This window comes from Hyaena hyaena, unplaced genomic scaffold (genome assembly GCF_003009895.1).
Source record: "Hyaena hyaena isolate Hyena2069 unplaced genomic scaffold, ASM300989v1 scaffold_989, whole genome shotgun sequence".
Classification (NCBI taxonomy): Eukaryota; Metazoa; Chordata; class Mammalia; order Carnivora; family Hyaenidae; genus Hyaena; species Hyaena hyaena.
The window spans coordinates 630,853-646,963 of record NW_024081623.1 but is presented as its reverse complement, the minus strand read 5'-3'; the positions used below and the strand labels follow the sequence as shown (position 1 = coordinate 646,963).

General features: G+C 46.0%; 1 protein-coding gene across 1 annotated transcript; it reads left to right on the top strand.

The window, feature by feature from the left end:
• The first annotated feature begins 7 nt into the window (after positions 1–7).
• PSMD13 (proteasome 26S subunit, non-ATPase 13) lies at positions 8–13,209 on the top strand. Its single transcript, XM_039221529.1, has 13 exons — positions 8–167; positions 1,757–1,835; positions 5,325–5,359; positions 5,444–5,499; positions 5,735–5,778; positions 5,967–6,053; positions 8,204–8,375; positions 9,363–9,442; positions 9,548–9,673; positions 11,500–11,562; positions 11,800–11,880; positions 12,068–12,184; positions 12,751–13,209. Exons 1-13 carry the CDS (start codon positions 73–75, stop codon positions 12,844–12,846), a joined length of 1,131 nt encoding a protein of 376 aa, XP_039077460.1. The 5' UTR covers positions 8–72; the 3' UTR covers positions 12,847–13,209.
• The last annotated feature ends 2,902 nt before the right edge of the window (positions 13,210–16,111 follow it).

The window sequence follows — 16,111 nt, the reverse complement described above, 5'->3', positions numbered from 1 at the left end:
AGCATTTCCGGTGGTCATCCCCGCGGCGCTGACGCTTTCCTAGTGCTGCTGTCCCAGGGTCTTCCCGCCGTCATGAAGGACGTACCTGGCTTTTTACAGCAGAGCCAGAGCTCCGGGCCCGGCCAGGCCGCCGTGTGGCACCGTCTGGAGGAGCTCTACACGAAGAAGTGAGCGCCCAGCTGAGGAGTCGGGGGCCCCAGTGATGGGAGAGCGAAGGGGCTACGGGGGGAGGTGCGGGACCTTGATGGACCGACTTGTGCCCGGATCCTTGTCGGGAGAGTGGGAGCAGTCTAGGCCGGGGAGGTGCGCTGAGTAGCCCGGAGCGGCAAGGCTGAGGAGGAAGTCGGGGTGACAGCCCCCGAGGACTGAGGGAAAAAGCCATAGGCAAGGTGTTGGGGCCTAAGGTTCCCTGCCTTCCTGACTCAGGGACTGTGACTGAGGTTTCTGAACTCCCCTTCCCTTGCTCTTTTAAAAAGGTTCAGGGCTTTAAAGGATTTCCACTCTTGATGCCAGGCAAACAAACACCTTTGCAGGGTCAGGCTGCCGTCCATTTCGAATAACAGATCCTGGTGTCTTGCACTTTGCCGTGGTATCGTGTGACCGCGTCTGCGCCGTCTCTCAGCGGTCTGCAGCGGAGAAACCAGAGCCGAGTGCAGTTTTGAGTTTTTTCCCCCTTTTGATTCTGCAGCTGCTTACACTCTGCGTTTCAGCCATTTCTCCCCACTCCCGGGTTCCTACCTACCAATGCACTTCATCTTGGGCTTTGTGCCCCTAAGGAGATCTCAGAGTTTGGGTTTGTTTAGAAACAAGATGAATTTTATAACAAATTGTCTGTTGCTTAGCACTAATCTCTTTTTAAATGACCAGAATAAGTTGCTAGCATTGTTCCACAAGAGAACACACCTCCTGTAATAGCTTCCCTGTTATGAATCCTAGAGTTGAGCATAATGCTATTTACATAGAAAATGAATTCATGTTTGGATGATGTTCAGTGGTCTTCTGCTGTTAGCATTTTTTGAGAGAAAATTCTTAGTGTTGGGAAATAATTGCACTTTGTATTTTTCAAAGCTTTTAATTCCTTTTTTCTTTTTTGCATTCTTAAAAATTAGACTTTGGTTTCGAATGTACTGTCATTTTTCCAGAGGCTTTATTGATTTGACCATTTTAAGAAGTTTTTTAAAGTTTATTTATTTTGAAAGAGAAAGAAAAAGAACACAAGCAGGGGAGGAACAGAGGGAGAAGGAAAGAGAGAGAATCCCAAGCAGGCTCTGTGCTGTCCCAAGCTGACAGCACAGAGCCCAATGCAGGGCTTGAACTTACAACCTGAGCCGAAATCCAGAGTCAGATGCTTATTCAACTGAGCCACCCAGGCACCCTTCATTTGCCCATTTAATCCTTCATTCATCCCATTTACAGGGGAGGAAACAAGTTCACTTTAAGCTTCTTCCCTGAGATACTCAGCTATTAAGTAGAAGAGCCAGGATTTCAGCTTATGTACATGTGATTCCAAATACTTGTGTTCAGTCAAACCTCACAGTAACTCTTTGAGGTAATCTGAAAAGATGTTCTCCAGAATGACATCACCATTGAATAGCAGAGCCAAGAAAAGAACTCGGTTTATTAGCATCTGCATTAGCTTTCTTTCTGTTTCACAGTAGAAACTGGCTAATATCTGTTATGTGATAGGACCATCAAGGCTGAAGGTGTCTGTGACAGGGTCTTAGTTCATAGGTCTTAAGAGCCTTATGTTTTTCAGGTTGTGGCATCAACTGACACTTCAGGTGCTTGATTTTGTGCAGGACCCATGCTTTGCCCAAGGAGATGGCCTCATTAAGGTAAATGATTTGCCGTGCAAGGTCAGATTATATACACTTGCTCAAGGACTTTTAAAAATAAAAGGTGGGTTTTATATTAATAATACATTATAACTATTCAGCAGTTACTTATGTCTGGTAGTCCTGTAAGGATTTTGTATATTTACTCCTTATAACAACTAGGGAGGTAATCCTACTTACTTGATGTAGAAGCTAACGCCAAGGGATTGAGTAATTTGCCATAGATCACAGCTAACAAGTGGTAGAGGAGGATTCAAACATAGTCTGCCTTCTTTTAAAATCCCTGCTTAAAATGCTGTCTTAGAGCATAGTATGCCCTGTATCTTATTGTACTTTTGGAAACTTACTCAGAAATTGAAAGTTCAAAATCATTTGGGGGTGGGGTAAGGTGTAGTGGAGGGTAACCATAGGAATCTTACAGATAATGGTGATCACACCTCTTCCTCCACTCCCACTGATTCTGCTTGCTTGCCTCAATGCTTTCTCTTGGGTAGTGTGGAAGATAGGGGCTCTTTTGTGCTTCGCTCAGAGGTGGAGAGGTTTGGGGGGGGGGAATCCTCTGTAGTGGAGCACTTTTAGAATTTGTCAACAGAAAAAGAAAAAAAAAAATATTCTTACCCCAGCCTTCTCCACAATCCCTGATAAATCCCCACCAATTGTTCATTGGTAGTTTCTTCCTCTTTGAAATGGTTTGCTGACATCTTTCTCTTCGATGCCTTTCTCTTGGATTTTGAAAGAATGAGAGATTTATGCCTGTATTGGAACCAAAAGCTAGTTCATGATAACTTGAGTTATTTGCCCTGGAATACATTACTTTATATGTGTTTCCAGTGAAGCTTACCACCTTATTACTCCACCACCTGGGATCTAAAGATTTTCTTGTGTTTTATATCCTCCAGTTGGACATTTTACTACCCAAAGGAACTTCTGTTCATCTGTGAACCTAAAGATTTGCTGAGCATTCTGTCTTCAGGACTATGTGGAAAAAGTGATTAGACTTTCTTAATATTTGTTCCCTAAGGTTCTATATCATAGCAATGGATATTCATGATTTTTCATCTCCATCGTTTGCTTTATCTTTAAATTACTTTCTACCCATAGCAAAATATTTCCTCAACCCCATGTTAATGGAACACTCACATTGGCAGATTTGAGTATACTATTTCAGTGGACAGGTAAACCTTTAAAAATTGTTGGGACCCAGCCACATAACTTTCAGAGAGATCGTATTCATAAATTTGCAGTCACCAGTAGTAATTTAAGTTTCTTTTTTCTTTGGAGGGGTTTTTGGTTAGGTAATTCCACAAATTATGGGTATCAGAAAAGTTGAAAATACTCTCTTAATGGAGAAGATATCTTTGAAATAGTCCTTTGTAATGAAACCGTTTTACTTAGATAGCTCTTTGCTGGGTGCCAGATTTAAATAATTAACTGGCTGCTTCAGGGACATCCCCCCCCCCCCGCCCACACACACACACACACCCCTCAGGTTTTATTGAGAACTAATTGGCATATTGCGCTGTATTAGTTTAAGGTATACATTGTAATGATTTGGTATATGTGTATATGCAGAATAACCACAATAAGTCTACTTAACATCCATCTCACACACTTTTTTTCTTCTTGTGATGACATTTTTTTTTTAATGTTTTATTTCTGAGAGAGAGATAGACCGCATGAACAAGGGAGGGTCAGAGAGAGAGGGAGATACAGAATCTGAAACAGGCTCCAGGCTCTGAGCTAGTTGTCAGCACAGAGCCCAACGCGGGGCTCGAACCCACGAACCGTGAGATCATGACCTGAGCCGAAGTCGGACACTTAACCGACTGAGCCACCCAGGCGCCCCTTGTGATGACATTTTTTTAAGTTTATTTATTTTGAGAGTGAAAGAGCACAAGTGAGGAAGGGTCAGAGAGAGGGAGAGAGAATCCCAAGCAGGCTCCACGCTGTCAGCACAGAGTCTGACCCGGGACTCCATGCCACAAACCATGAGATCAAGACCTGAGTCAAAATCAGGAGTTGGACACTCAACCAGCTGAGCCCCCCAGGCGCCCCATGTGATGACAACTGTTATGATCTGCTTTCTTAATAACTTTCAAATGTACAACACAGTATTGTTAACTATAGTTACAGTGCTGTAAGTTATATCCCCAGGACTTATAACTGGAAGTTTATACCTTCTGACTACCTTCACCCATTTCTTGCACCCCCTACCCTCTGCCTCTGGCAACCACAAATCTGTTCTCTGTATCTATGAGTTCAGTTTTTTTATATTCCACTTAGAAGTGGGTCATACAGTATGTGTCTTTGTCTAATTTATTTCACTTAGCAAAATGCCCTCCAGTTTCATTCATGTTGTCACAAATGGAAGGCTTTCCTTCTTTTTAAGGCTGAATAATATTCCACAGTGTGTGAGCATATACACCACCTTTTTTTCACAGGACTTTTCCATCTTTCTGTCTTCATATCCCAGAGGAACTGCAGACTCTCTGTATTCAAGTTGGCCCTATCTTGAGGCTCTCTCTTTCCACTTTGCCCACATGGGGCATTCCCTTTGGCCACTTACCCAACCATAAGCTCAGAGGTCATTGTAGCTCCCCTTCCCTTTGACCAGCAAATCTCTCAGACCCTTTGTCCATCCTCACTGCTGTTGCCCCCTTACTCTGTTCCCTCCCTTACCCCCCCTTCCTCTAGTCGTGTTATAAAGTAGAAGTGTGATCATGTGTTTCCACTGGTTCAGGTTTGACCTCAGGGCAAGGATAAGTCCCAGTGCCTTCTGTCCTCTGTGTTCATCAGAGTGCTGCTAAAACATATGCAGTGTTTTCTTCAGTGCTCTTAGATATGTTTGTTCCTGTCTGGAGTGTTCTCCCAACTGCCTCCTTCCCCATACCAAATCTGTTCACCTCTCTAACTGCTCGTCCTTCCCTAAAACTCAGTTATAACCATTTCTGGAATAACCTTTGGAACCTCTCCTTTTGGATGATCCACCTATGTGCTTTCTTTTTTTCCTTGCTTGTAAACTCACAATATTGTCATTTCTTTGTTTACAAGTCTCCTCTACTAGGCCAGAAATCCTTGAATGCCAGGCTTTTGTTTTATACATTCTGTATCTGTAGTACCTAGCAAAGAGTCTGAGTAAGTGACCAAGTGTTTGCTGAATGGCTTATACATTTGCTAATATAGGCCACAATCCTCTAAAATCTGAAAGTTAGTGCGTCTTTTAAATGGATAGTCTGTTTCACTTAGAGTACTTTGGAGAAAGAATATAGGAATTGGTCTTTAGGAGATCCTTATAGGTCAGGAATCTAATTCCAAAAAAAGCATAGCTTTCTTCAGTAATCCATTCATGATTAATAAGCCCAAATATGGGTCTTCTATCATCTTGCAAACATTACTGCAGTGCCTGTTATATGGTGGGCATTGTGGTTGTGTATGACTTTACAAAATTAAAGACATCCTGTAATTACTCTACTTATTTTGCTTCCACAGCTTTATGAAAACTTCATCAGTGAATTTGAACACAGGTAAAGGACTTTTGTCAGTTTTTGACTTTGAACATGAAAACATTGATACTACTGACACTCAGAGACCTGTGGTTTTTATTTCAGGGTGAATCCTTTGTCCCTGGTAGAAATCATTCTTCATGTAGTTAGACAGATGACTGGTGAGTCTTACTTTGTTTCATAAAGGAGCAGATACAAACGGTAATTAAATGATTTTGAAATAAAAGTTAATTGAACTTTTACATTTTGATAGAAAATACCAGATTCTAAGTTATGTTTTTATTATATTTATGGTCTAAACCTAAAGATTATCCTACCTAAATGTCCTCATTGGTGGGAACTAGTCTCTAAAGATATTGTGTTGGTGGTTTTCTTACATTGTTCTGCCTTTTCTAGATCCTAACGTGGCTCTTACTTTTCTGGAAAAGACTCGTGAAAAGGTAAATGTGAAGTCGGAGCCAAGACTTTGAGAGTACGTGTGACTTACAGCTTGTGTCTGGGCTCACTGTGCACACCTTTTAGAGACCAGTGTGTCTCTAATCCTTTAAGTTAATCCAGTGCGCAGATGCCTTGCTTTGTTGGTCTCCTGCCCACACTTCTCAGGTTCTTTTGTTTCTGACATCTTTAGGTGAAAAGTAGTGATGAGGCAGTGATCCTGTGTAAAACTGCAATTGGAGCTCTAAAATTAAACATCGGGGACCTACAGGTTACAAAGGTAAGGTTGCCATAATACAGATTTCTCTTTGGTTTAGAAAGTTGTTTAAAAGAGCACCTGGGTGGCTCAGTTGGTTGAGCATCCAACTTCAGTTCAGGTTCCACGGTTTGTGAGTTCAAGCCCTGCATCGGTCTATCTACTGACTGCACGGAGCCTGCTTCGGATCCTCTGTCTCACTCCCTTTCTGTCCCTTCCCTGCTCACATTCTCTCAAAAATGAATAAACATTTTAAATAAATAAATAAAAAGTTGTTTAGAGTTATAGGAGAAAAATCCTGTTTTTCCATTTTAACTTTTAAAGGAATTTTAAATTCTAGAAAAGTTGCAAGAATAGCACAAGGACCTTTCCTGTACCCTCCCTCACACTCCCATTGTAGACATTTCACTTCTTTGCCCTGTTACTCTGTATGTTTGTGTGTGTAGTTTTTGTTTCTCAAAACTATTGAGAGTAAGTTGCTGATACAAGGCCTGTTCCCCTTTGAAAGAGCACTGTTCTGGGTGAGCACCGCCATCAGGGTGAGTCCAGACGGCCTCAGACTGTCCACAGCCTGAGAACTTACACAGGTTCTCACTGAGCAGGGTCGGCCCACTTACCACGACAGGTCATGTGCTGCTCCTCCACCCTCTCTGCCTCCTAATCATTGTTAAGCTTCCCATCTATTTCTTATTTTCATTTTAGTATGATTTGAGGAACACATGTGGATATGAGTGGCAGTAAGACCAGCTTACGTGGTCAGTCATCTTTGTTGAACCACAGGCTACATGTGCTTATTTTGGTTTGGGTTAGGGGTTTTTTGGTAACCATAATATTAAAGAAAATATTGGGGTAAGTGTTCATGTTCTCATTGCCCTAAAATACCACTACTTATTGTTTCTTGTTCCTGCCCAGTCCTAGCCTGCATGCATACTTATGCATTTTGCTTTGAAATATTTAAGACATGTTGAAATCCATAAAGTACTGGTAAAGAATGCTGTCATGGGCATCCACGTGCCCACCCAGCCTAGGAATGAAGCAGCCTAGGAATGGAGCTGCTGGGCCCTCAGAGCAGGTTCTTGCACCCACAGTGCTCCCATGCACATGTTTGGTGTTCCTCGTGTTCGTGTGTTTCCTGATGCTCACTAGATGGGGATGTGTAAATCTAAGTGACATGTAGTATTGTTTTAAGTTAGTGGCTCAGTGTGAAGTTTGAGTCATCATGTTGGTACCTGTGACCAATTTGTTTTTACTGTTTGGTATTTCACTGTATAACTGTTTCACAGCCTGTGTATCCAGTCGCCTATTGAAAGGATTCAGGGTTCTCTTTTCTACTATGAACAGTGATATTATCATCATTTAAAAAAAAATTTTTTTTAATGTTTCTTTTTGAGAGAGAGAGAGAACATGAACAGAGAAGGAGTAGAGAGAGAGAGGGAGACACAGAATCCGAAGCAGGCTCCAGGCTCTGAGCTGTCAGCACAGAGCCCAATGCGAGGCCCAAACTCACAAACTGCAAGATCATTACCTGAGCTGAAGTCGGAAGCTTAACTGACTAAGCCACCCAGGCACCCCAGTTATCAGCATTTTTATGCCTAGTTCCTTGCATACATGGGCAGAATCTCACAGGGGCATATGCCTGGAGGTGAAGCTATAGGTGTAAGGTGTACACTGTCCACCTTTACTTGATGTTGCCAAACCGTTCTCCAAGATGGCTTGCACTCCCCTAGCACCATATAAGCACTTCCAAAGCTCCGTGTCTTCAACACTTGGTATTTTCAGATCACTTAATTCTTGGCAGTCTGATGGAGGTGAAATGCCACCTCACTGAGGGTTTAATTTGCATCTCTTGATTGCTGGTAGTTTATTGACCACTCCATTTGTGTCTCCACTTCTGTAAATTGCCATTAATATCTTTTCTTTTGCTCATTTTTTCTGTCTTGCTAGCCATCTGTTGTTTTGTAAGAGTTCTTTATATAGCTTTGGTCATATACCCTTGTGGGTTTTGTGTGCAGTAAATATCTTCCCAGTCTATAGCTTGTCTTTGTTCTTTTATCTGTGTTTTAGGTGAACTGAAATTTTCCATTTTAATATACTCAAATCTGTCGATCTATCTTGTGATACATTTCTTTAAAAATGTTTGAAGTTAAAAAGGTGATCTTGTTTCCTGCATGTAGGAGACAATTGAAGACGTTGAAGAGATGCTCAACAACCTCCCTGGTGTGACGTCAGTTCACAGTCGTTTCTATGATCTCTCTAGTAAATACTATCAAACGATCGGAAACCACGCATCCTACTACAAAGATGCTCTGCGGTTTCTAGGCTGTGTCGACATCAAGGATCTGCCAGGTAACATGAGGCCGTTAAAGTCCGTGTCGTAGGAGCTCACTCTTGGGGCATGGTAGCAGGCCTCAGAAATTCTTCCGGAGTATCCATCCCTTGTTGACGAGAGCCCTCATGGTGACAAGGTGGAAAGAGCCGTGCCAGCATTAGTTTCTACATGTGTCTGCCTTCAGCATTGAGTTGAGATGAAAATGAGTCTCCACCCTATAGCCCTTCAGCATCCCTTCTCTAGTCTTCCCTGCTCTCTGAACCAGAGGCCTGTGAGAAGTACAGCAACGTAGGTCCCTTGACCCCTGCAGCACGAAGGGTGCGCCGCAACCCTGTACCTGAGAGTTGTGTTCCGAAAACTGAACAAGACCCAGGGGAAGAACTTACTTACAAAAATCACTTGCCAAAAAAAATGAAAAATGAGTTTTGGGGAAAATGCAAGCAATATGTGTTTAAAGAAGAAATTTGAGCCTCTTTTAGAATTTTCTCACAGTACACCATTGAAGCTATGGAGACCAGCAACTCCTAAAAATGTTTAGTGCAGTTTTAGATGCTCCCTGCATCTCAAGAAAAATATATTGGAAAAAGCAACTGATGTGGTCAAGAGAATAGGGAATTGTTGTATGGGAAAGGAAGTAGGTTAATTCTAGTCTGAAAAGAGGTTAAATGAGGGGGTTTTAAGATAAATAAGAGGTATCACTTCCCATAGGAAGCAAGAGGTATAAGGAATCTGCTACTCCAGGAAGTAGATTAGCTTAAAATATAAATAGATTTACATATTTAGGTAGAAATAAGTAAATGAAAGAATGTCTTTCCCACAAAACCTGTATATGTGGTTCCAGGTATAATTTGAGTTAATGCAGTACTTTAAGAGATGGCTAACGTTAAGGCTTTGTGATGTAACCATTACAGGGAATGGTTTCTTTACTTTTTTGTGAGAATTTTAAAGGCAAGCAGGACTGATTCTCATAACTGGGTATCACTGGAGATGTGTTGTTGCCGTAGTGTCTGAGCAGCAGGAGAGAGCTTTCACGCTGGGACTGGCAGGACTTCTTGGCGAAGGAGTTTTTAACTTTGGAGAACTTGTAAGTAGACCCCGGGCACAGGCTTCTTCATAAGGGGAAGACTGATTTCTTTTTTTTTTTTTTTTTTTTTTTTTTTTTTGCCAGCTAACTGTCTCATCTTCACAGCTCATGCACCCCGTGCTAGAATCACTGAGGAACACCGACCGACAGTGGCTGATTGACACCCTTTATGCCTTTAACAGTGGCAACGTAGAGAGATTCCAAACTCTGAAGACCTCCTGGGGCCAGCAGGTCAGCTATGGGAAGGATGGCTGAGCACCCTAAATGCTCCTGGCTCTCCTTCCTTTTGTCTGTATGTTTAACAGATGTTTACTTTGCACCTTCCTTCTACATGCCAGGCACTGGGGAGACAGGAGATTAAGACAAGCCAGTCTTGCTCTCATAGAGCAGGTGGATAAGTGGCTACTTAGAGTAGTAACTCAGCTACTATGATAGTGCTCAGTGCTACTAACAGAACATAATAGAGAAGTGTCATCTGGGTGACAGGGGTGTCACAGAGGACTGCCCAAAAGAAGTAATGCTCTGTATCTGACCTTAGGTGTGAGTAGAATTTAGCCAAGTGAAGAATATGAGAAGAGTATATTCAGCAGAGGAAAAGGAAGCTTTAGCATGTTGCTGAACTGCAGTAGGGTATGTGAGGCTCAAGTAAGTGAATGATGAGAGTCGGGGAGAGCCTAGGGCGAGGGAAGGCAGGACAGTCTATGTAGGGTGGAAGTAGTCATTGGGAGGAAGGGGTCAGTGCAGGGGGTGGGGGGTGGTCAATGCAGAGGGAAAGAGGTAGCAGGGGAGAAGGCACTGGGCAAGGAGAGGAGCCTCTGGGAGATGTGAATTAGGGAGAAGAGGTGTTTAACAAGGACCTCAGCTTTAATAGTAAGTTTATTCTGTTTTACATGAAGCTATTAGAAGTAAACGTTACTAAAATGTTCATAGTGATAATGGTTATATTATTGTTTTGCACTTTTCTAAAATTTCAGTTTTCTCAAAGTTCAAAATAACTTGTAGAATTCACACATAACAGAGCTGAGTAGATACAGACTGTGTAGAGGCAGAAAAGGCAGAAGAGGCAGAAAGCAAGTCCAGTCAGTTCTAACTGTAGGCTGTATTTTGATCTCTGAATGTGCCACTTGGAAAGAAAGATGATGGCGAGCCATAGGAATTTAAGAAAAGGGAAAAAAAACCCTTAATGTTTGTTTATTTTTGAGAGAGAGAGAGACAGTGAGCAGGGGAGGGGCAGAGAGAGAGGGAGACACAGAATCTGAAGCAGCTCCAGGCTCTGAGCTGTCAGCACAGAGCCCGACGTGGGGCTTGTTCTCATGAACCATGAGATCATGGCCTGAGCCGAAGTCGGACGCTTAACCAACTGAGCCACCTAGGTGCCCCAAGAAAACAAAACTAAAGCTGTGTGCCAGTGGTATCTGTCTAGACAACAAGAGCCCATTTAGGGGGAATGGGCTCTTTTTGAAGAGCCTGACCTGTCCAGTACCTATGGCAGAAATTTCCCTGCTGGTTCTGCCTGTGTTGGGGTATGAGTTCCTAATTGAATCAGGTAACCCCTTCTCCTTTTTGTCTCTGTGCTCAACAGTGACCTGTGACCTACCTGTAGGGTGACTGCAGGTTGTGCAGAGGGCATGTCTGGTTCTCATGATAAGGCTGGCTTTCATTATAAATTAGTAACTTGCTCTTTCAGTCAGAACAGACCCCTGGAGCTTAAGGAATGTGTTCCTGAAAGGCTCCGCTTACACTGAGCTGATGGAGCAGGCAGTGCACTTGGACCTGCTCAGACACAGGATGGGTCCTTCCCTGCCTTTCTTTGTGCCAAGAGTCACCTGGACCCTGCCCCCTGGTGTCTGTGGCATTAGCATGAATCTCACCTCGTAAATGCCTTGCGTGGGAGCATGCAGTTTCCGAGGTGCACCTTCTGATGGTTTCCTAAGAAAAGTGGGCCTCCGTGACCTTCAGTGTAAGGTGTTTGGACCTGCCAGGGTTCTTTTTGTTCGCTCCGTTATAGAACAAATTTCAAAGCCTAGGTTGGGTAACTGATGCTTTCTACTTTACAGCCTGATTTGGCAGCCAACGAAGCCCAGCTTCTGAGGAAAATTCAGCTATTGTGCCTCATGGAGGTAAGCAGGCACCCAGGGACACCACGTATGAACACCTGACGTGAATCGTATTTCACCTTAGCTAAGCGAGGAAAGCGTGTTCTTAGTAAGATACGCAACTAATCTAAAGGAAAAATTTAGTGTGGGGGACACTAATAAGATCTATGTTTTCACAGCAAGTATTGACAAAAACATTCCCATCAGTTCTCTGACAGTTTTTATTTGGAAAAATAGTTAACAAACAAAATATTTTTTCAGATGACTTTCACACGACCTGCCAATCACAGACAACTCACTTTTGAAGAAATTGCCAAAAGTGCTAAAATCACCGTGAACGAGGTACAGCTCTTGGGCTCAGGATGGTCCAGTGGTAGAGCTGCTCCCTGGACGGGCCAGGCCTCCTGTGAGCACAGTTCCCTAGACTCCAGACCGCAGAAGAAACAGTGTCTTGTTCCCACATATATCAGGGCCAGCTGGTGTGTGCATGCAGGCCTTGGGATGTCTTACACAAGCCCTCTCTGCACAGGTGGAATTGCTGGTGATGAAGGCTCTCTCAGTGGGGCTGGTGAAAGGCAGTATTGATGAAGTGGATAAGCGTGTTCACATGACCTGGGTGCAGCCTCGCGTGTTGGATTTGCAACAGGTAGCGTGATTGGAATACATGGTTCAGCTTTGTGGGTGTTTTGGATTGTGTCTGCTGTCTTAGTTTCTCTTGGCTGGAAGCCATTTAGAAAGAAAGCAGTATTGACTAAGAGATTTGAGAGAATATCTTACTGCTGTAGGGACTAAGCGTTTTTTCAAAGAACCTAATTTAATGCAAGTCTGGGGTTTGAACCCTGCATTTAAAAGCTTATCATAATAACAGTGTTGGTTGTGCTGATGATGCCTTTTAATCTTCAAATTGGTGCTCTGATCAAATACATCCTAGTTCTGTGATTTGAGCTCAGATCCATCTTGTTCATATTTGCTTTCAATTTAATCCTGTGGATTTCCTCTATTCTTGCCTGTTTTCTTTCATGCAAGTTTTTTTTAATGTCCTTGTGATAAGAATTGCCTGGGATAATCCTGTCTCATGTAGCCTGCTCCCCCAGCTCTGATGTTCTTTTTATTAGTGCTGCCCTAAAGAATTGGCTGGAAATGTACAGCTGCCCCATTAGGTGCTGTGATTCCCAAGTGTCCTAACACCTGTGTGGTCCTGGTTTGCCTCAGATTGCAGGCATGAAGGATCGCCTGGAGTTTTGGTGCACTGACGTGAGGAGCATGGAGATGCTGGTGGAGCACCAGGCCCACGACATCCTCACCTAGCGCCCCCACCCTCCCCGTCTGTGGCAGCTGAGGCCGTCTTTATTTAACTGGGGGTGGGGGTGGGATTGTGTTTGCGAAGTGGGAACTGTTCTTCCTGCTGTGAAAACAGGACTGTCACTGATGGGGTGCCCGGCCACAGAGAGAAGTCTGCTTTGTGGATGTCTCCTGTGGCCTACAGTGGGGAGGGGGTCACAGGTATCTGGTGGTGACGAGGCAGGTGAGAGTGTGCACATGCCCCAAGGAGTGAGAAGGCATCGCCCGTGTGGGGACACCACTCGGAAGCTCGTCTCCATCCCCTTCACCTGTGTGAATATCTCCGGTGTCATTTGAGAATGTTCCTGTAATAAACGCACTTGTTTTGTCCTTTTCGTAGTTCTCTTTTCCTTAGTCTTAGCTTTGATGTCAGGCCTGGGCCTGGAGAGATTAAAAAGCAGGAGATGGGCCATAGGGCTTGGGGGGGAGGGGGCGGGGGGCAGTGGGCCTCGGCCATCCTCTCCCGCCCTGAGCAAGGGGCATCTCTGCACATACAGGGCACAGGGCAGAGCCAGGCACAGAAGGCTGCGGGCCCTGTGGCCAAGAGAGCAACTCCTGTCTACTGTGGCTCAGATACGGTGTCCACCCCACGACCGCCCAGCCAGCCCTCAGTCCCATGCTGAGTGTCCAGCAAGGGGGCTGCTCGTACACAGAGAAGAATCACCAGTGACCACTAGGTGAAGGGAGGGGTTTAATGTGATCTTTCATCCTGTGCCTGGAGCTGGAGCCCCAGAGCCTTCATACTGCCGAGCTTCTCTTGTAGCTCTCCAGGTGGTGCAGGACCCAGCCCGCAGGAATCAGGAAGCTGAGGAACATCACTGAGAGCCCAATGGCTTGCTCCTGGGTGAGGAAAGCACGTGTGAGTGCATTGGGCTGTTACCAAGGTCGTTCCTAGGTCATGGAGGGAGGCTGTTACCTGCCCCTCTGTGCCCAGGTCGTGCAGTGTAGGATGAGTTCTAACGTCTAACCAGAGCAGCAAGTCCAGAATTACAGACATCCTGTCCCGCCCCCTCTGCTCCGGTGGGACCTTTGGCCCAACCCCAGACTTCGTGTGTGTCAGGTAGAAAAAGCCCTCAGGGCGCCAGCAGGGACCACTGTAGTCATCATTTTGGACAGCTGCTGCGGAGACCAGGCGAGCAGCCCTGGGCCTCTCACCCTAGCCCCCTTCCCTCCACCAAGAGCCTGCCTGGCCAAACCATGTGTCCCTTGACCTTGAACTCCTGACCTTACATGCTCTTCAGACAAGAGCACATCAGGTGCTGTGCAGGATGGAAGAGACAGCTGAGGTTCAGGTTGTGCAAACAAGTGCAGGGCCATTTTCCCTAAATGGTGGTCCTGCTCAGAAGCCTGAATGAAGGAGGCGGGATCCCCCACACTGTTTGTTCGTGTGTGCACACACACCTGGAGCCAGGCTCTGAAAAGCCGGCTGTGTTTCCCCTTTACTCGGTTTTCTCCTGAAAGAGAGCCTGGGCCCTGTCATCCCTCCCTGTTCCCTAAAACAGAGTCAGATGCCAGGCTGGACAACAACTCTTCCTCTTGGCTTCACCTCCCAACATTCTCGGCAGCGCTGGCCCAGAGCCAGGCCCTTAGGCTGCGTTCAGATCTTAGCTGCACTCATGGCCTGACCTTGGATAGATGACCTTTTAGACTTTGGTTTATTGATGCTCAAAACAGAGGCAGTTGTCTGCTCTCCTGCAGCCCGAGGGTGACTGGGAGGCATGTTTCCCCCGGTGCTCTCCCTGACTCTCCAAGCAGCCCCCTCTCCCCCTTCAGCGGTGGTCAAGCTGGAGTAGACACTGAGTCCTCTTCAAGCTCAGTGGTTAGCACCGCTCATTTGCCAGGAGGTGAGTAGGGGCCTCAGAACAAACTCTCCTGTAACTAACTCTGTTGGCTGCTTTGGGAGCCTGGCCTTCAGGTGGTGACTACAAGGACCCTTCCTGGAGTGAGGACACTGTCCTGGCCATAGGACTGAGTCCTAGTGCCAGGATCACCTCTAGAAGCTCCAGCCCTGAGAGACCATTCCCCCTCTCCTTTACCAGCCTGGCTTTCTGTGTCCTGCCCCCAAACCCACCTCCTCTTCACAACAGCGCAGGACTGCCCACCCCACCCCCCACCCCCCGTTCCGGTCAGCCCCCCTGCTGTCCTGGAGGTTCTTACCATGGGAGAAGTGGGTGTTCTGGCTGGCTTGGCAGAGACGTGTGCCTTGGGAAGCACCCAGCCACTCTGGGGGGCCAGCAGCAACCTGCTGGCAGAGGCTAACCTCAGCATGGCAGTTGAGCCGAGCTCCTGGAGTCCAGGAAAGTTCTTCACGTCTGCTCAGCGTGTCCTCTGCTCACTTGGGTGTTGGGGCTTTTTATAGCTCTGGGGGAGGGGGGCAGGGAGGGCTGCAGCTGTCCCCTCCCATCATGGTACTTGGCAGAAGTGGGGAGAGCCAGCGCGCAGACCAGCAGCTGCCAGCTGTACCCCTGCTGTGGCCCCCGAGGGCTTCGGGCACTGCACAGCTTGGCTGACTTGACTGGGGAGGGCCTTCATTTTCTCTGTGAGGAAGGCGCTCACTGAAGAAGCGGGTCCAGGGAAGTCAGAGGATCTGAGAATGCGGGAACAGAGAAGTGACAATTTCAGAGTAAACCTTAAATATCTGGAATGTCAGCTGGCAGTACCATGGGTAGAGCTATTTTTAAATTCTCTTAACTTAGGAGTTCCTGGCAGAGCTGCCCAGCCTTCTTGAGCTTGACAAATGGAGCGCCGCTTCACCTGCGCACGGCACTGGGGGTCAGAGCAGCCTTGCTGCTGGTGGTGGTGGTGGTGTCACTAATACTGACAGCCTTTGTTCTGAGACTAGACCATCACCATTGCTCCTTAGAGGAACACGGTGGGAAGATCAGATTCTTTGTATGAGTCAGTTTGGGGGCGGGGAGGTGGTGCAGGGGGCCGACACTCTGGCCCCTGCCTCCTGGCCCACATGCGGGTAAAGCCTCCCAGGGCCAAATGTCCTGGGTCCTTGCTCCCCACCAACCCTGAGGTAATGGGCCTGTAATCTGCCACCGAGCCCTGTGTGAGCTCAGAGCCTCCCTGCCTCTCTTCCCCAGAGAATGGGTCACTCGTTTCTTCCCACAGCAAACACCTACTGGCAAATTTGGTCTCCTAATGAGAGACTGTTTCACACCTTCTCTCTGTACAACCCCCACCCCCATGCACACACTCACTAGAGACCCTGCTGCCATTCCCTGAG